This window comes from Gobius niger (genome assembly GCF_951799975.1).
Source record: "Gobius niger genome assembly, chromosome: 3".
NCBI classification, from domain to species: domain Eukaryota; kingdom Metazoa; phylum Chordata; class Actinopteri; order Gobiiformes; family Gobiidae; genus Gobius; species Gobius niger.
In genome coordinates, this window is record NC_136854.1 from 26,164,977 (window position 1) to 26,184,558 (window position 19,582).

The 19,582-nt window shown below is 39.3% G+C and overlaps 3 protein-coding genes across 3 annotated transcripts in view; all 3 read left to right on the top strand.

The window, feature by feature from the left end:
* LOC306961255 (phospholipid-transporting ATPase ABCA1-like) overlaps positions 1 to 7,388 on the top strand; it is a 28,823-nt gene extending 21,435 nt beyond the window's left edge. Inside the window, exons 29-48 of the mRNA XM_079553926.1 lie at positions 64 to 162; positions 242 to 431; positions 508 to 602; positions 706 to 738; positions 832 to 937; positions 1,102 to 1,176; positions 1,313 to 1,482; positions 1,562 to 1,739; positions 1,877 to 1,992; positions 2,812 to 2,956; positions 3,040 to 3,163; positions 3,249 to 3,378; positions 3,529 to 3,712; positions 3,810 to 3,916; positions 4,021 to 4,162; positions 4,240 to 4,374; positions 4,475 to 4,578; positions 4,674 to 4,766; positions 4,849 to 5,092; positions 5,178 to 7,388. Coding sequence (XP_079410052.1) covers positions 64 to 162; positions 242 to 431; positions 508 to 602; positions 706 to 738; positions 832 to 937; positions 1,102 to 1,176; positions 1,313 to 1,482; positions 1,562 to 1,739; positions 1,877 to 1,992; positions 2,812 to 2,956; positions 3,040 to 3,163; positions 3,249 to 3,378; positions 3,529 to 3,712; positions 3,810 to 3,916; positions 4,021 to 4,162; positions 4,240 to 4,374; positions 4,475 to 4,578; positions 4,674 to 4,766; positions 4,849 to 5,092; positions 5,178 to 5,312 — 2,605 coding nt within the window. The 3' untranslated portion in view covers positions 5,313 to 7,388. The remainder of the gene's footprint in view (positions 1 to 63; positions 163 to 241; positions 432 to 507; positions 603 to 705; positions 739 to 831; positions 938 to 1,101; positions 1,177 to 1,312; positions 1,483 to 1,561; positions 1,740 to 1,876; positions 1,993 to 2,811; positions 2,957 to 3,039; positions 3,164 to 3,248; positions 3,379 to 3,528; positions 3,713 to 3,809; positions 3,917 to 4,020; positions 4,163 to 4,239; positions 4,375 to 4,474; positions 4,579 to 4,673; positions 4,767 to 4,848; positions 5,093 to 5,177) is intronic.
* A 2,873-nt stretch (positions 7,389 to 10,261) lies between these two features.
* The window catches only part of LOC306961234 (stimulated by retinoic acid gene 6 protein-like), a 32,767-nt gene continuing 23,446 nt past the window's right edge, over positions 10,262 to 19,582 (top strand). Inside the window, exons 1-6 of the mRNA XM_079553898.1 lie at positions 10,262 to 10,335; positions 10,927 to 11,005; positions 11,287 to 11,387; positions 11,478 to 11,605; positions 11,713 to 11,833; positions 12,133 to 12,178. Coding sequence (XP_079410024.1) covers positions 10,316 to 10,335; positions 10,927 to 11,005; positions 11,287 to 11,387; positions 11,478 to 11,605; positions 11,713 to 11,833; positions 12,133 to 12,178 — 495 coding nt within the window. The 5' untranslated portion in view covers positions 10,262 to 10,315. The remainder of the gene's footprint in view (positions 10,336 to 10,926; positions 11,006 to 11,286; positions 11,388 to 11,477; positions 11,606 to 11,712; positions 11,834 to 12,132; positions 12,179 to 19,582) is intronic.
* LOC306960485 (stimulated by retinoic acid gene 6 protein-like) lies at positions 12,864 to 16,779 on the top strand (the record flags this gene model as incomplete). The annotated part of the gene is made up of 5 exons (XM_079552915.1): positions 12,864 to 12,932; positions 13,100 to 13,263; positions 13,406 to 13,549; positions 16,556 to 16,572; positions 16,687 to 16,779. The coding sequence occupies exons 1-5, from the start codon at positions 12,889 to 12,891 to the stop codon at positions 16,777 to 16,779; spliced, it is 462 nt and encodes a 153-aa protein (XP_079409041.1). The 5' UTR covers positions 12,864 to 12,888.

The following is a 19,582-nucleotide window of genomic DNA, read 5'->3' on the forward strand; positions in this document are numbered from 1 at the left end:
ACGATTAAGCGGCAAAAGAACCCAAAAAAAAATCATTTGTCAACTTATGCCTGATCATTGTAGCAATGACATGCCAGAGGATCCACATATCAACAAGCTACAGCGAGCGCTGACAGAGAAACCGGGATTTGGGTCGCAATGTATGGAAGGAGAGCCCATACCGTGAGTCCTCTTTCTTCATTGTAATATGAAAAGTGAAGTCGAGACCATTTGATCAAGTGTTTATCTGTTGGCTTATTAGGAACACTCCTTGTACTGCCGTTGAAGACGAGTGGTCAGCCCCTGAAGTGCCACGGAGTGTGACCGAGATGTTTGACAGGGGAAACTGGTCAATGGAGAACCCCTCTCCTTTGTGTGAGTGCAGCTGCGGGGGGCGCAAAAGGATGTTGCCGGAATGTCCTGCAGGTGCCGGGGGTCTTCCTCCTCCACAGGTTAGAGGACGTCAAAAATTAACACGATTTTAAAACTCGCTTTGTATTAAAAAATAATGATTGTTTTTTTTTCTAGACAAAGATCAGTGACACAGACACGCTTATGAATTTGACTGGCAGAAACGTTTCAGACTATCTGGTGAAAACCTACGCCCAAATCATTGGAAAGAGGTAAACTACTGCTCCTAGTAAATAGAAATTTTTTTTTTTCCTTTTACATTATTATGGTGATTTATTATGATTATGGCATTCATCACATTTGTTTGTGTTACAGCCTGAAGAACAAGATTTGGGTGAATGAGTTCAGGTACATTATCCTCCATCTCCCTTTGAAACTTGCTTGTATATAGATTTACTTAGGTAGTGAAATCTAATGCGTCCTTCATTGCTATTTTTACAGATACGGCGGATTTTCATTGGGTGCCAGGAATTCTCATCTTCTGTCACAAGGAGATGAAATCGATGTAGCTATTGCTCAGCTAAGGAGGCGCTTCCGTCTGGAGAGGGTAAGAAAAACAATATAATTACATTATCCAACACATTTGCGATAGATTTTACTCCAGCTCACTGCTCTGTTCTGCTGTAGCCTCAGATTACCAAGACTGGATGAATTTGCACTGGATAATCAGCTTGTCCTCAAATGTTCTCTTGTTCCCACTTCTCTCTCCAGGGAACAGCAGCAGACCGCTTCTTTCACAGTCTCTCCACTTTTATCGGAGGTTTGGACACCAAGAATAACGTCAAGGTTAGCGCGCTGTAATTTACTATCAGGATGCTTCCCTGCTTAATGGAGCCACAAATGATTAAATTAAAAAACATACTCTTAAATTTGTTAATTAATGTAATAACATTTGAACATGTTTCTTTTTGTCTCTCTGTAGATCTGGTTCAACAACAAGGGATGGCACAGCATTGCTTCATTTCTGAACGTGATGAACAATGGCGTCCTCAGGGCAAGTCTGCCAGCTGGCAAAGATCCCACTAAGTTTGGCATGACCGCCCACAATCACCCCCTCAATCTCACCAAAGAGCAGCTGTCCCAAGTTGCACTGTGAGTGTAGTGAGAAAAGTAAAAGGACAATACGAATATGTTTTTTTTATTTCACACCATTTTTCACTTTTTCCTGCAGCATGACAACTTCAGTGGATGTGCTGGTGTCCATCTGCGTCATATTCGCCATGTCCTTCGTCCCGGCTAGTTTTGTGGTCTTCCTCATCCAGGAGCGAGTCAACAAAGCCAAACACCTGCAGTTTATCAGCGGAGTACAGCCCTTGCTCTACTGGCTGGCCAACTTTGTGTGGGATATGGTGAGGAAAAAACTCAGTGTACAGTCGTATATCAATGAAATATCTATTTATATGTATAGACAATATCCGGAATAATCATGAGTCAGTTTATGTTGACACTGATAATGAGACACTTTTTGTCTTTTCTATTTTCACAGTGCAACTACATCGTCCCAGCCACTCTGGTTATCATCATTTTTGTGTGTTTCCAACAAGACGCTTATGTCTCCTCCACCAATCTCCCTGTGCTGGCTCTTCTGCTGCTGCTCTATGGGTCAGTGCGTGTGGCCAAACATGCTTAACCTCTTACCCCCCAGCCTGAACTGAGCACATTTTCTCCAGTTCGGCTTCACCCAAATCTAAAACCTGACTGGAGCTAAAACTGACTAAACTGATTGTGACTTTTTGCTGCCTTGTTACTGCGTTTTTGTCACACTTTTGAAGCATTTTTGTCGTGTTTTCGTCTCTTTTCCCTTGATTACTTTTCATTAGCATTAGCTTCCGCTAGCTTTAGCATACTGATGTTAACCACGGTATTTTGCGTGGCGTTTAAGGCGTTAAGAGCCAAAACTGGTATCGGTTCAGTAGCCGATACCCAATATCATATTTTTTCCAGTATCGGATCAGTGCTCCTAGTTTTTGTCTTGTTTGTCACGTTTCGAGTCATTTTTGTCGTGTTTTTGTCTCTTTATTGTCGTGTTTTCATAGTTTTTTGTCTTGTTTCTGTAGATTTTTGTTGCTTTCTTCATCGCTTTTTACCCTTGCTTTTTGACTCTTGTGCTTTTGTCATGTTTTTGTCACTTTCACATTGTGTTATTGTTGCTTTTTGGGCATATTTTTGTCACCCTTTGGTGCCTTTTCATCACTTTCTTATTGTGTTTTTGTTGCTTATTGATTGTGTTTTTGAAGCTATTTTGTTACATTTTGTATTTTCATCTTCGTTTTTGTTGTCGCTATAAGATTTTAAATTTGGGTAATGACAAACAGGAGAAAATGTGCTCAGTTCAGGTGGGGGTTATGAGGTTAATGTGTTTTATTTATTTAGTTAAATGATCTTTGTTCAGTCTAAAGCGAATGGTTGGCTTTCATGCAGGTGGTCGATCACACCTCTGATGTACCCAGCCTCATTCTTCTTCAAGATCCCGAGCACAGCCTATGTGGTTCTGACGAGTGTCAACATACTCATCGGAATCAACGGCAGCGTCTCCACTTTTGTCTTGGAGCTATTTGGAAGCAACGTAAATAATAATTAGAATTGCTTCACATCTTCACAGTTTATACGGGCTTGAATTAAACTAAATAATGTGTTTTCTTCTTGCAGGAAATTGGAGGCATTAATGACATCCTGAAGAATGTTTTCCTCATCTTCCCTCACTTCTGTTTGGGGAGAGGATTGATCGACATGGTGAAGAATCAGGCGATGGCTGATGCTTTGGAGCGCTTTGGTGAGAACAGCTCTTTTGGCAGTAATAGTAATAGTAATAATAGTAATAATTCAGTATTTAATTGACTTTCTTTTAACACCAACAGGAGAAAACCGTTTCCGCTCCCCTCTGGCCTGGGACATGGTGGGAAAGAACCTGTTTGCGATGGCTATAGAGGGTGTTATTTTCTTCGTTATTACTGTCCTGATTCAGTACCGCTTCTGCATCAAAGCAAGGTACCCGGCACTGCCATCTATTTCAACATTTTGCACACTTTTTTTTTTCATTTTTTCACTTTTATGACCAGTATTTCGCTTTTCAGATAATATACATTTTCTAAAATAAATCTTTTCATTTCCTTAACCATTTCCTTTCTATTAAAAAAGGTCATCTACTAGTCACCTGAAGCCCATTGGGGAGGAGGATGAGGATGTTGCCAGAGAGCGCCAGAGGATCCTGGGTGGAGGCGGACAGACAGACATCCTTGAACTCCGGCAACTCACAAAGATTTACAAGAGAAAACAGAAGCCTGCGGTGGACAGGCTGTGTGTCGGGATCCCACCGGGAGAGGTACTGCTCTGGCTATTTTGATTAACTTTCCCACTTTTAATAATGACACACAATGGTTTTAAGAAAGAGTATTGCTAACTCCCTGTCTTTTCCACAGTGCTTTGGTTTGCTGGGCGTGAATGGAGCAGGAAAGACGAGTACATTTAAAATGCTCACAGGAGACTCAGTGGTCACCGGGGGAGAGGCCTACCTGGCTGGAAAGAGGTAAGAAATGATTATGTACTGTGTGTGTGTGTCAGGTTGTGCTTACAGTATCACTGTATTTGAGTTGTATCCAAACTAATGAAATGTTTGTTTCTGTATCTCAGTGTCACATCAGAAATAGACGAGGTGCACCAGAACATGGGCTACTGTCCTCAGTTCGATGCCATAAACGATCTCTTGACTGGCAGAGAGCACCTTGAGTTTTATGCCATCCTGAGAGGAGTGCCAGAGAAGGAAGTTTGTGAGGTGAGCATTATAACATGGGAAACAGCAAGACAGCACAAATATAATATTGACACTAAAAGTTATCGCTTCATGTAAAGGTTGCAGAATGGGGCATTCGGAAGTTGGGCTTAGTCAAATATGTGGATAAAGCCGCCGGCAGCTACAGCGGAGGAAATATGAGAAAACTTTCAACAGCCATTGCTCTGATTGGAGGACCTCCTGTTGTGTTTCTGGTAAATGATTAGTCTTTGAATGAAGCAGTATTACTGCCTCGACTTCACACACTTTTGGACAATGAGGTTCAGTAGTAATAACAAAAATGTTCTTTCATAGGATGAACCAACAACAGGGATGGACCCTAAAGCCCGTCGGGCTCTGTGGAATGCCATTCTTAGTATCATCAAAGAAGGACGATCAGTCGTCCTGACCTCACATAGGTAAGACATTTATTGTTTGTTATAAACGACGACAACAACAATGATGATGATGATAGCGATGGTAACAATGATAACAACACTTTTGTTTTTGACAGTATGGAAGAGTGTGAAGCACTTTGCACCAGAATGGCCATCATGGTCAACGGCAGGTTCCGCTGTCTGGGCAGTGTGCAACACCTTAAAAATAAGTAAGCAAAATCTAATTCTGACTTGTTATACTGTCTTCATGTGTGCAGAAGAGAAAACTTCATGTTGCTGTATCTGTTTTAGATTTGGTGACGGTTACACCATTATCCTACGTGTGGCGGGGCCGGACCCCGACCTGAGGCCAGTGATGGAGTTCATTGAGCGAGAACTTCCAGGAAGTAATTTGAAGGAGAAGCACCGCAACATGCTGCAATACCAGCTCCCCACCTCCCTCACCTCGCTCGCTCGCATCTTTTCCTTGCTCTCTGAGAACAAGGAGACACTCAGCATCGAGGACTACTCTGTGTCCCAGACAACATTAGACCAAGTAAGGCATCATGGTCCTACTGCTTACTCAGTTTCCCTGTAGTTTACTTGAATTATGCTAATTCTTCCTCTCGTCTCTCCTGAAGGTTTTTGTTAATTTTGCCAAGGACCAAAGTGAGGAGGACCATGTTCACCTGAGTAAGCGAGATGCTGTGGTAGTAGACATTTCACCGCTAAACTCCTTCCTCATGGACAGTAAGACGAGGGAGAGCTGTGTGTGAAGCTCCCAGCACTACAGACAGTGTGGGCCTCGGACTGAGGAGGAAACCAACTATGTTCCTTTTATATTTTTAGTCTTTTTTAATTGTAATTTCTCAGTGGACCTGCACAAGGGCACGACCTCTCGATACATGTGAGGCAAAGACTGCAGGTGCTTTGACTGACACTGAAACAATGCAAATCAATGCAAGAATATATTTAAATAAGAAGATGTGTGAAAGCAGAAGACTGGTGCTTCTTCTTCACAAGAAAAAAAAAGAGAAAGAAGAATGGAGTTACTAAAAGAAACAGCAGACCTGAATTCTGCTTTGAATGGAAAGTTTGGAGCACCCACTGATTGAAAAACGAAACTGGGATTGATTTGAAGGAAGATTTTGATATTTCAGAAGCTTTTGTCAGTGGGACTTTGTTTGTGCTAATTAATATCAAAAGAGACAAGGTTCAGATAATTCACTGCCAACTTTACATTACAGACAATTCAAGATCAAACCTCTCTTTTTACATTACATACTCAACAATCTATTATACAATCCATCAGATTTCTGACAGCATAGCTTTTTGTTCAGATTTTTTTTTTAGATTGTTAAATTCTTCTCTTAAGAGTTGTGGTTTTCCTTTTATTATAAGAAATTAAGTATTTTTATTAGTTCTGTCTTCTGCCCATTTTCAGCACAGTGCCTATACTGACATGGAGAGATTAGTTTCCAGCACTCCATAAAACAACAATGTATGTACGCTGCCAAGGAATGTATTTACACCAACCTGTGTCCAACCACACAACGCTTTTGGTAAACAATTTGTACTCTTGATGTCCAGATCTTTTTGTTATTGTGAATAAGAAGAAATAGGGCTTGTGCTGCTCCTCTGGCCACACCACAGCCGCCTGGACAAAATGAAAGACACGTTTTTGGATGCATTTTGGGAATATATTGCATGCACCCAATGGGCACACACAGACTTGCCCGAACGTGACCTGTGTGTTTGAAAGAGGACGAGAGTGGGCTGATTTCTGGATTTGTTACCCAGCTTGTTACGCGTAAGAGCACGTTGAGAAAAGAGCAAACCTTCTTTCGTGAATAAATGTTGCTGTAGGTAAAGCTTTTCTCTCCCTTTACCACAATAATGCAACATTGATGTCCAGGCAAATGCTCTGTATAGCTCACCATCATGTCAGGAGCATTGTGACCTGAGCCAGATGTTGGATGTTATAGTATCGTAGCAAATTTGTGTTGTCAATTATATAAAAAATTGAACCAGTGGAGTGAACAAATAGTACCTGTGCCAAATGAAGCTCACCGTGTATCTACCAGCATTTTCATGAGGAGGTGTTTTATAAATACAATTAATGCTTTCATTCTGTTTTCACTAACAGATGATCTAGCCTCCTAGTTTAATTTTGAATATTTAAAAAAAAAAAAAAAAAAGCACAACATTGTCAATTTGTGTTACATTTTCTTATCCTTCATTTAAATTTACATGTTTTATTAATTCGCAGCGGTTTTGTTGGTAAAAGCTGAACATTTCCAGGGCTAACCAAGACTAACTTCCTTAGGGACCACATGAGAGTTGCTTGTACCACTTTATATTTAAAAACAAAAATCCTTTCAGGTTTAAAACGAATGACTAATTGATGTCATTTCAGGTGCTCGTATCTTTAAATATCTGTTGAGCATTTCCGTTCTATCTGCTGTGAGGTTTTGACTTGGCTCAGTTTGGCATCTGTAAGAGCCATGACCACAGTCTCTCAACCTCATCTGCTAAATTTGAGCACTTTATAGGCCTATGCCTTGTTGGAGTAGATATTTAAGTTTAGTGTCAAACTCTGCACTGGAACACAGTCAATCAGATCTGTCGGAAACTTGAAACTGACGAATTCAACGTGGCCAAAACCTGAAACGCAGAGACAATAGTGGCAAAAAGAGAGTTCAGGCGTGGTGTTCTTTTTCCTCATGCTCTGTTTTTTAAATGTCATTTTCATTGTTTGTTTACATTGATAAGTATTAAACAGCTGTTAAAGTCTGTTACCAATTCTGTACAGTTTCTCTTTACTTTAATAAATAAAAGTTCAGACGTTTTGTGATTAATGTTCTCATCTGACTTCTTCTTCCGATAAAACACGTAAACTCTAACAAATACTTTGGCTTGTACAAACAGGCTATTCACCTGAAAAGGACAAATAAAGTTAAATTAGTGGAGAAAATGAGTTGAGATTAAAACTAAAAGCTGAAAGTGCAGTGGTATGGATAAATATTGGCCTCCCTTTCACTTTTTGACATTTTGCCATGTTATGGACCATAAACATAAATAAATTTAATTAAAATTTTATGTGGAAGACACTCACTAAGTGAGACAATCATGAAGTGAAATGAAATGTATACATGAGTTTTTGTTTTTTATAAATAAAAAACTGAAAAGTGGGTATTTGTGCAGTCATACACTGCATGTAATGTATATAATATAGAAACACATTTTTTGTATCTGTTTTTCAAATTCAGTTTTATCTACTGCAATTTACGGCATTGAAGTGGTCATTTTATGAATCAAGGTTGACAAAGTTGTAATTTATGTTCAAGAACATTATTGACTGAATAAGAAAAGATTGCACTGAACTCTGACTCACTTAGGGCCTGTTGGTACAGGATGGTTGGAGGATAACAGGTGTGAAAGTTGTTCTTCTGCCCAAGAATCAACAATAAACAACACTGGAATAAAATGTCCGTCGACTCTGACATCTACAACGTTATGAGCTAAACATTGCCCTCTGGCGGTAAAACCTGTACTGCAGATGGAAAAACTGCAACAACAACAAAAAGAGTTCCTTCCCCTGCATTGTGATTGGCTGTGAGGAACAAACGATAAACTTAACGGATGTATGATTAAGAGTCACTTGTCAAATGTGATGCATATTTTTTTACGGTCTATGGATGCAACAGAGAGTGTAAGTTTAAGTTTGACGTGTTCTTATGTTTGTAGATTAAGCATTAAAGCCATGGCCGTATCTACCATTGAGGTCACCGAGGTCCGGACCTCGGTAAAATTTTAGCTTTTTTTTTTTTTTTTTTTACACATTGAATCCTGCGCAAATGAATGCTGTAAACACGCGCTAATACAGGCGGAAGAGCCTCTAGTTCAGACGTGGATGAGCTTGTTCTGAACCTAAATGTGTCCAGTGTCCACTCTAAAACCGAACCTCATGAGCTGCTTTGGACCCGAGTGCGTAAAACTCCGCGGGGGCGCGGCTGTGCGTCAGCCTCACTACAACAGCAGCGCATGAACCGCGCCAAAGTTTGATTGAGATGCAATTTCTTTGCTCTCTGTCATAAAGAGAGAGGAGCCAGTGCGCGCGCCGTCACGGTGACCTCGATTTACAACAGGAGTTTTCCTCTTTCTGATCTGAGGAGCGAGAGGAGGAGAAGCGTCCGTGCCTCATCATCGCTCCTCCTCTGCTGCTCACTTTGTTTCTGTCTCATGCAAAGATTGTCCTGCGTATAAATGATCTTCGCTTTAATGAGAGCTTAAACCAGCGCATTCACCTTTGGAACTACCAGTGGTTTGAGTGAGGGCGACGCAGAGGGGGCGGGGCCAGAGCGCAGAGTCTGATGTTCAGAACGAGCCAAAGCAAAACCCTCAGCTTTACCCATTCACACCCACAGCCTCGTTTTCAAAACAATTAAAAACGGACATTTTAATTTAATATTATTAGTACTTACTTTGGTCAAGACATTCTTATTGCCTCTCACTCAGGCGAGCAAAACTGTTTGGAAAACCTGCTTCACAGTAATAATGGATGAAATAGATGTTAAATAGATATTTTGTTTTGTGATATTCATCATGTCAAAGTAGGGGGTTCGTGACTCGTGCACGGCTTAACCCACTGCCCTGGGGCAGACTGATGGAGCGAGGCCAGTCTGCACCATCTGCATGTCCGACCACCATCCACTCACTCACTACATTCACTCAGGTTCCTGGGCCCAAACGGTGCAACAAAAAGCAATTTTTGAAAACAGCTCAAGGATGAGACAAAAGTGTTTTTGATCACTTAAAATACAGGAAATTACATCTGAATCTTTAAAAAATTCCTGGGGGAGGACCCCCAGACCCCCCGGTTTAAAGAATTATCCGGACCTCACTGTTTTTTACATCCTGGCTACGGCCCTGATTAAAGCTAAATAAAAACAACAACAAAAAACACCTTCGGGTGAAATGGTTATATTCGCCTACGTTGGTAAAATATAAATATAAACAGTGACTATCAAAAGAAATATCTCTCACGCCTCTGGCCTTTGATTTAACATTCTGAATTATTGCTTGTCAATAACATCCATCAACTTAAAATGTAGGCCTATTTCAAAATACATGTGGTAAGTCAGGTGGTGGTGCTTATTTAGCACGAAGTGAATCTTTTATTCATCTTTTCTAACTGGCTTAAAAACGCACTGAATTATGTCTAAACTAGGATACAATCATTTTGTTTTTATTTTTTTATTTAAAAAAACAAAACCGTTTTTATCTCTCTGTGAAGCACTTCTTGGTGTCCTTGTAAAGTGCTATACGAACTTTGATTGATTGATTGATTGATTGATTGATTGATTGATTGATTGATTGATTGATTGATTGATTGATTGATTGATTGATTGATTGATTGATTGATTGATTGATTGATTGAGCCCATAATACCTCTCAAGCCTAGAGGAAACTGTGCCAGGATTCGAGGAAAAAGGGTCTAGCGCACACAAGCAATAATCTACTTCCTCTAAAAGTCGCTTATGCGTCACTGATGTTGAGAAGCCGATTTCTCAAACTTACAGGAATTTGAGCATTTGAAAAAATGACCAACTTATGGGGTTACAGGAAATAGATTGGAGCAGCCTCCCATTAAAAAAAAAAACAAAAAGAAGAAGCTCCATCATTATAAAACAGTGTAGAGAAGCACAGTAATTTATTATTTTTTATTTTTTATTTATTTTCAACACAGGTGACCAGGATTTAAGCAGCCCCTTGAAAAATGGACTTCATGCCAGATGTGTAAGTACTGAGCCTGCATGTGGTAGGTAGGTTTTGGTTTGCAAATGTAAATAAGAAAATCTAGTGATCATTTGCAGGCAAGGCATTCTGCCATGGGAAAATCTCATGATAGAAAGATTGTAACATGGGATCTTTGTACATTTATGTATTATAAAAAATGATCAACCATGTTCCAACAGGCATAAATCAAGCTGATGCTCAGGGCGGGGCAAAACCTAGAACAATGCAACAGATTTGATCCATTCCATTAGGTCACTGCCCTCGTACCGTTCCCAGAAGTAGACCTGAGGAAGCTCAGAAAGGAAACTCAGCTTGTGCAACTATACCCTTGCTGCCCCCTCCCACCCAACTGACGAAAAATACAGAAATAGGAACTTGCAAAATAAAGAAACAAAACATGTTACGGAAACATTAATTCTATCTTAGTAACTGAACTCTTACTTGAGTAAAGCAGTCAGTTAATCTTTCCACTGACAGAGTAAATCTGTAAGTGATAAAAGCATCACAGATAGAAATGGGTCAAAGTGTAATTAATCTTATCTTGTAATTATGTTGACAGTTAATTTTCATCTCATTGTTTTACTTTTACAGGGAATCCAATGTCACTGTTCCGAGTTGTGACAATGCAGTCTCAATGGACATTTGTCTGCACTTTTCTCTCATACCTGCTGTAAGTCTTGGCCATTCATGGTGCATGAGATAACTTTTAAAGTGTCTTTACATGTTGGCCGTGTTGTTTAATGTTTTCAAACTTATAATGTAATGTATATGTGTGGAAAACAGATCATAAATTGAGGCACAGCCCTATGAGCATATAAAGGGCCTTAACTCACCATTATGATGAGTCTGATGAAGATGTCGCCTCACCTAATGACATCAGTTTGTGAAGTGCAAGTGTTTAGAGGTCTTGAGGAGGTGGAATGTGCAAAAGAAACATTGGCTGTCTTCCAGGTGCTCATTGTGGGAGTGCTTTCATTCCTTCAAAGAAGAAAGATGCAGCACACGATTGAACAGAGATTCCCTTTACTACAAGGACGTTTTGCCATTGTTATGTGAGAGTTCTGTATATGAGAAGACTTTTACAATGTTCTATGACAATTTGTGCTTGTTGATTTTACATGAGACTATGTGTTTGCCAACAGTCCTATGGATGCTATGAGCTTCAGTAATCGCTGGTCATATGGTTTTGCATTTGGGGCAATTTCCTACAGTGTGTTGGAGCTCTTCCGTAAACAGTATATCCCAAAAGTGTTTCCTTCTTGGGCAAAGGGTGGGTTGTAAATTTACATCACAAACTGCAATTCAACAAGCATCACATGGTTAAGCTTTTGCAGTAGCATCAGTAATTTCATCATACTCTTTATATTTGTTTCTCAGCTATAGCATACTTGATTGGATCCTTCGAGGTGGGCCTGGCATACTTCCCTTTCTTTGCCTGTCTGTCAACACCATTTAGGGCAGCTGGTGCTGTGATGGGAATACTCTACTCCATATGCTGGTAAATATACAGTGTTTAACACGTTTCAAGTGCAAAGCTGTCAGAAAATGGTACAGTAATGGCAGTTTAATATTGAATTGTAAATTACACAATGTATGAAAAATTAGAAGATATATATAGAAGATGATTTTGGTATCTTAGCATAGCATAAAAAGGCTCTATATTATTTAATGGCTATTTTGTTGTTTTCTTTTTCTATTAAAAAATGCTATATATTGCTCTACCAGTTTCGTGTATTTCTTTGTGTGTGTGTAATTCTGCTGTGAGGGAGGTTAATTCCTGTATCTTCATTGTTGCAGGATTATCATCATTGCTTGGGATTGGTTTTCCTGTCCTGGTGGTGAGGTACGATAACACGTTTTTACTTATTTTTGAATCATCCAGGAATTGTCTCCCTATGTCATAATGTACTTCTTGATAATTTATTGCAATTCTGGCTCTCCTCAACAATCAGCGCTCCATCGCTGCTTATCAGAGCTCAGTCACCTGACACTTTGAACGCCGCATCAGAGACCTTCATAAACGCTACATGTTCTCCGTACACTCAGTGCTCTCCATGTTGTCCCTCATCTTCTGCTGCTGCATCATTCAATCCATTCTGCTGTACTGCTCCCCCTGTTTTACAACATGCTGTCAGTCTCCCATAAAAAAAACAAGCAAATTCACTCACAGCATTACCGCCACCTCCCGGAATGGAGTTTGGGTCGGGAGCGCCCCCCTGAACTCAGTCTTCCCACACTAAATGAGCTTTATTCTAGTTCAGGACAATGACTAAATCTACTATCTGTATTGTTATTGTTTTGACTTACAGGTTTTGTAATAGTCCGGCTTGTACAGTTTATGGCTGCCCTAATACTTGCATTTGGAGTACTTGCAATGAAGCATGAAGACGGCTGGGTCCTATTCGAAGAACTGGCAACACTATTGTAAGACTGTTTGCATCTGTTCGGTATTTTGATGCTGTAACAGAAAATATAAATGAAACTAACATTTGTTTGCTCTTTTGTTAATCAGTGTTGATACTGTTGTATCAGTCTTTCTTCCTCCAGAATAGAATGTCTGACAATGACAAGGAAAAACCTCTCGCCTTAAACAACAGGTCGGTGTCCTCGAATACACTTCTCTGCAATTTAGCTCAAAGATAAGGAAGGCAACGAGCAAAAGCAGTTGTGATTGTCTAATTGTGGCACCTTATGTTTTGACCTCACTGAGGTCATTGTAAAATACATTTTGCTTAATCTGATTCATGCTATGTTAATGTTACAGGAATGCATTTAACTGCTTCAACTACTTCTTCTTCTTCTACAATGTGGTGATGGGAGTGACAGGCTGTGTCATTCGAATGATGATCAGCTTCATGTTGGGAACGTGGCTGGTGTCTCGCATCGACCGAACCATAATGCAGAAAGGATATGCAGCATTGGATAGAGGTATGTTGTGCTAGCAGATGTACTGGGACATACTGTAACTGTACCACATTAATTGTTAACATCACTGAAGTATTCCTGCATTTTGTCTTTATTTTAAAGTAATATTGCCTGCATGTTTTGCTTTTTCTTGTACCTAATTCAGGTTATCGTACATGGATTGGAATGATCTTTACTGACCATTACCACAACAACCCAGTGATGGTGTGCTTCTGTCAGCTGCTGCTTTCTCACTCCTGGCAGAAACAAAATGGCTTTGATTACTCTCTACTCAACAACACACCCTGCGGTAAGTGCTGTGATGCAATTCATAATATATTTACTGGGCTTCGTATGGACTCCCTTTGTTGTATCTTGTCCTATGTTTAAAGTAGACTTTTCCCTATGAAGACACTTTGTGCTTAAGCTTAAGAAAGACTTTGGTTCTAATCTTCTGCCTACTGCAACAACAGTGTTCGTGCAGACGAGAGTGGCATCTTGCGTGCAAACAAAAAGTGCGTCAGTGCTTGCAGAGGGGGAAATCATGGCAGATTTACAGACTCGCACCATTAGCTCTAATGCTAACGGCCTGTCAATCAATGTCCGGCCCTCATTAATATACGAGGTTTCTAAAATCTTCTCACGAAAGCCAGCCTGGTTTCTTTTATTGAAACTAACTCAGCATTTTCACAGGAGGAATATATAGCTGTAGAAAGTTTAGAACAATTTGAAACCAGGCTTTAAAGTAGTTTCTAACATGTCTAAAGTGCAATGCTTTCTGATGGGAGACTAGCGGCTATATGGCGGTACAACAGTAGTGGCGGACCAATGGCGGCCTCTAGTGTCGCGGTAAAGAAGCAGAGCAGCCAGCAGCCATTGGTGGAAGCTTTTTTCTCTTGTAAGGAACAGGCTTTGTAGGAGGAGATTGAGCAGCCATGTTAACTTCACAGACCACTAGGGACCATTACAATGAATGTGGCGCTGAATAGATAATCATCAACCTATTGTATAACTATGGGGTGGTGTGCTGCAACCATAGACTGTAAAATTAGGAATGGACCAATTGTGGCCTACTTTTTTCTGAAACTGTAACTGGTCGCTGGCTCCATAGGTAGATAACATCATCATTCGCCTTTGGTGTCTGTGTTTTAGAAACACAAGATTGGGCCGTTTGTGGGGGTTTTTTGCTTTTGTATTTGCTTTTCCACATATACATTTCTGAGACACTTGCTTTGACTTTGTACTTTGATTTGGTGTCTCTCACCCCATGCTGGCAATTTGATGAATAGTGCTAGTTGAAATATCTAAGATTTAGCTGCATGGCTCTTTGTAACATCAAATTGAACTGTGCTGAAGTTCGATGGGGTTGATGTCATTCTGTCTCATTGTATTTTTTTTGGAGTAAACCTATGGAATTTATTGATTAAGCTTTTAGCTAATAATAATAGATAGTTTAAGGTAATTCATATTTAATTCATATTTAAGTCAATCACACCTTCCTTTCCTGAGGTGAGTACATTCCTCACAAAGTTTTGCCATGTAGTCGGTGCTCTCTGCTGTGTAAAAGAAAAACTGAAAAAAAAAAGAAATTTAAAAAGTGGTTAGAAAGTTTTCAGTTGAAGACCAAGTATAATTTAATGTATAAAGAGTATAATGAAATCAATGGTTTTGTGTAGCCCAATATCACAACATGAGTTTCCTCGCAGGGCTGCACCAAACATTAAGGCAATAAAGCAGAACAGAAAATAAGACAATGTAAAGTTCAGGCAAATTAAGTATCCAGGCAAACGTAGTCCTAATAAGTGTCAGCAGCAGGTGGTAATGAGCTGCGTGGGTGGGCAAGGAGAATCTCAAAAACCCAGTGGGAGAAAAGAGAAACCTTGGGGAGAACCATAGAAGGAGAGATCCACGCCCATAGACGGACAGGCTATAAAGTATGTTCCATATTATTATTCTAATTGTATTTCACTGTCAAGGTAAAAAAAAAGAAAAGCTTTTTCAATGAAGATGGAAGATGGTATTGTGTTTCAGGGTTCTTTGAATCACCGACATCAATCTCAGATGTCTGGGATGATTAGTTGTCAGGTTAAATCCAGTTAAGGAAAAAACTACTGAAGAAGGACGTTCCACATTGTTAAGCAGACCTCCATTTTCAAGCAATATGGGAAAGAAAAAAGTTTTTTTTATTTCAAGAAAGATTAAACGTAATCTGTTAAGAGATTTGTGGCAGATTCAGAGCACACATGGGTTTATACAGTGCAGATAAAGGCACGATGTGGTTGGTTTCTGCCAGACAAATATATCAGATTAAGAGAACAGCTGCTACAAAGCAGCAAACATGTATTAGAAGCTGCTGGTGCCTCTGGAGTCTCCCGAACATCAAGGTGTAGGACCCTCCAGAGGCTTGCAGTTGTGTATAAACCTTCTATCCGGCCTCCCCTAAAATGTTTATTGAATATATCAGAAACACATGAGGACTCATTTTCAAACAGCAGCTCTGGGAGGCTATTCTGACATCCTGCAAAGAAACCCAAGCAGAAACTATCCAAAAACTCACAAGTTTAATGGATGCAAGAATTTTGAAAGTGCTATCAAATAAGAGGTCCTATGTTAAAATGTAACTTGATGTTTTTGATTGAAATAGCTTTTAATTTCAGAAAACATGACCTCCTAATGCTGCAAATTCAATAAATGACCATTTTCAGTTCTTAACAACCTATACATTGTATTATTATGCTGGAACAGTACATTTTGAGTTGTTTATTCTATTTATTAAAATATATATATATCATTAGGAGTTTTTTTCCAATCACAATTAATGATCCTCTAACAGTTCAAGACTTGAAAATTATGCTGACTATCATTTGAGTTGACAATTTAGAAAATCTGAGAAAAATATCATTTACATAATAATTTGGAACATACTTTAGAGACCCAGGGCTGATGGGAGGCCCTCAGCAGACGGGCCAAGATCATCCAGTCCTTGTTGGAGCTTCAGTTGTTCTTGTCCAATCCCTGAAGGCGGGTTTCCTCCGTTCGATCTAAAATGTAAAATACAATTACCATATAGTACGAATACAGATCCATTCCATTGCTAATTGTTGTTTTTGATATTTGTAGTTTAGGTAGGTGAAACCATGTAAATCCTCAACAACTCATTCAACATGATAGCATTGGAATAGAGTGACATGAAAACTTTCTGAACGCTAACATGAGCACAAGAAATCCATTTGGCTGCATTGTGCATTGTGGCCCTTGACTTAAGTCTATTTTTTTTAACAACAACTGTATTTTACTGTATTTGTCTTAATTCCAGTCTCTACAAGCCGTCGGGTCAGGAAGCGCTGGAGGCTGTTCTACACTTGACTGAAGAACCCTCATCTGATCCCACTCAGAAAGCAAAACCTCTGTGCCAAAGTGCCTATGACGGTATCGCCGTCTCCTCAGGTGGACATTGTGGTGCGGGCCTGGCTGATGCGCTCTCAAGCTGCAACGGACATGATGACCACAGAGCAATGCAAACAACTAGGTAACCCCTAAAACCTGGTTTACGAAGAAATTTTACTGTAAAAAAGAGGGGAAACAGTCACGAACAAATCAAGCCACGAGTCAACTTAAAAACCCAGAATACTGTTCTGCACATTATTTTAGGAGTTTCATGTTTGTGCTCATCTTCTTGCTGGTGGAAATCTGAGCACTTTAAAGTTATTGGGGAAACGGTGCGTGTTGATGGTGCCATAGTGATATTACAATCTGTGTGTGTTTATAAGGGAATTGCATTTGATCATTTTATGCAAAAACATGATTTTGTACACATTTATTTTGAAACTACTGCTAAGAAGAACGTTGTTTTTTATTCTAGTGCAAATTCCCTGAATGTTGTTTTTCACTAACGATAGACCTACATGGGCTAAGAAAATGTTAGACCCTAAAGACACACAAAGACTCACTTTAGGTTGAGGAAAATTAAATTATAGAAATTGTTGTAAAATTCAGGAATAAAAGGCCAACTGATTGTTTTAACATTGATATGATGATAATAAAAGAAATTATTCATTATGTGGTAAAACCATTGACATACATTTGCAATCAGTCCTTTCTCAATTTTATTAACAAATACAATTTGTTAGTGAACACATCTGTTTCTGTAGTGTGCTTGATTAAACAAGACAGTCACTAAAAACATGTACAATAGGCCAGGATGAATGAGAGTGTGTTTGAAAGTGCGAATTGGAGACGACGGATGGAAATAAGCCCAAGGTTAAAATCCGGTGTGGCGTGCTTACATGCATGAGACCCATGTAATGTAGTAAATAAAAACATGATACATGTCTGCGTTTATAAATGGAAAATGTGTTGACATGTATTCATAATTTCTTTATACAATATTACGATGTACAATATTTACAAATCATTTAGTATGGAAATGTTTTGTTATGAAGTCGTGTCCTAGACTGGTCTTAATGTGGTGTAGTGGTAAAGAATGGAATTACTGAAAGAAACAGCAGACCTGAATTCTGCTTTGAATGGAAAGTTTGGAGCACCCACTGATTGAAAAACGAAACTGGGATTGATTTGAAGGAAGATTTTGATATTTCAGAGGCTTTTGTCAGTGGGACTTTGTGCTAATTAATATCAAAAGAGACAAGGTTCAGATAATTCACTGCCAACTTTACATTACAGACAATTCAAGATCAAACCTCTCTTTTTACATTACATACTCACCAATCTATCCATCAGATTTCTGACAGCATAGCTTTTTGTTCATCTTTTTTTTAGATTGTTAAATTCTTCTCTTAAGAGTTGTGGTTTTCCTTTTATTATAAGAAATTAAGTATATTTTTATTAGTTCTGTCTTCTGCCCATTTTCAGCACAGTGCCTATACTGACATGGAGAGATTAGCTTCCAGCACATATAAACTTCGTAATGTTCATTGTGTACTCGTGTTACAGTATCACTTTTTGGGTTCATTTTGTCAGACACTAGGGTTAGAGATGTTGAAATCTTTTTAACTTTACATGTTTCAGCCGCCATCTGCAGGCCGTCATCATAAGTATCACCGGCGTGCGGTGACAGGGGGCGTAATCATTGGATGAGAGTGTCCCAGGTGTGGGACAGGAGGAACGCTCCCTCATCACGGTTGATGGTGTCGGTGCTCCGTTTCCTGATTTCTATAGCTTCTTTTATTCAGCGCTTGAATTAGTTTGTTTCAGATCCAATTACCCGTGCCTCGTCCCAGTCCATGATGTGATTGTTTCTTTTGCAGTGGTCTGAGATAGCTGGTTTTGAAGTCTCCTGTTCTGCCTTTTCTTATTTTGTTCGTGTGAGTCGTGCCCTTGTTTCTTTTTCACATTCTGTTTGATGTTTGTGGATGTTGTGGCTAACAAAAATGCTAAGAAAAATGCTAAAAGCAAAGCAGTTCTTAGGGCCTTTATTAGCACAAGATGACAGCGTGGTGACAGTCGCAGAGAGTCTGCAGGTTTAACAAAACACCAAGCTTTTATACCAAAGGGGCTGATTTACCACAAAGCATTCTTTACCAGGACACTAAAATAGATGTCTTCAAACAGATGTCGTAAATACAACTGTAACAACAATTGAACAACTGCAATCTAACTTTATTGCATGGTCAGCAGGAAGGCCAACTTAGGTCAACAGGAGGTCACAGGAGATACCAGAGAAACAACTGTTATCTCACTTTAAGCTAAGAACAATTTATATTTAGAAAACTGCAAACAAGAAGACACATATTTCCACAATTCCTCCCTTTGATCACATTTAAACACATGTGATCACACAAAGCAAAACATTATCAAAACACAGAACAACTTATTTAGGGACAAAGATAGAACCCCAAACCATTGAATATGACACCATTGTGACACCGTTGGACACTTTTTGTAATCCAGCACAGAACACAGAACAAGCTAAAGCCACAATATTCAGATGTAATCTACACTCAACCCATGAGTGATATTCATGTCTTAGACCTAAATTACACCATTTAACTTTTGTTTTCTTATCATTTCATTATTTTGATCAAAAAGAGTCATCATTATTTCTATAGAGAACATGAACTCTCATTTTTTGGCCTCTCCTTTTCAACAATTGCAAACAATTCCGTGTGCACCCAGAATGGCAGCAATTGTCGAAAATTGGGAAATATAAATTTATTTGCATCTATACAAGTGGGCAAGTTTAACCATTAATTGGTGCATGTTAACATTATATCTGTTCCACCGTACGATACATATGAAAATGGCAGTGGTGTGATAACTTAGACTTAATTTTTTAGGGAGTGTCTAAAATTCCACTCAAGGAGTTCCATGTGAATTAACCAAC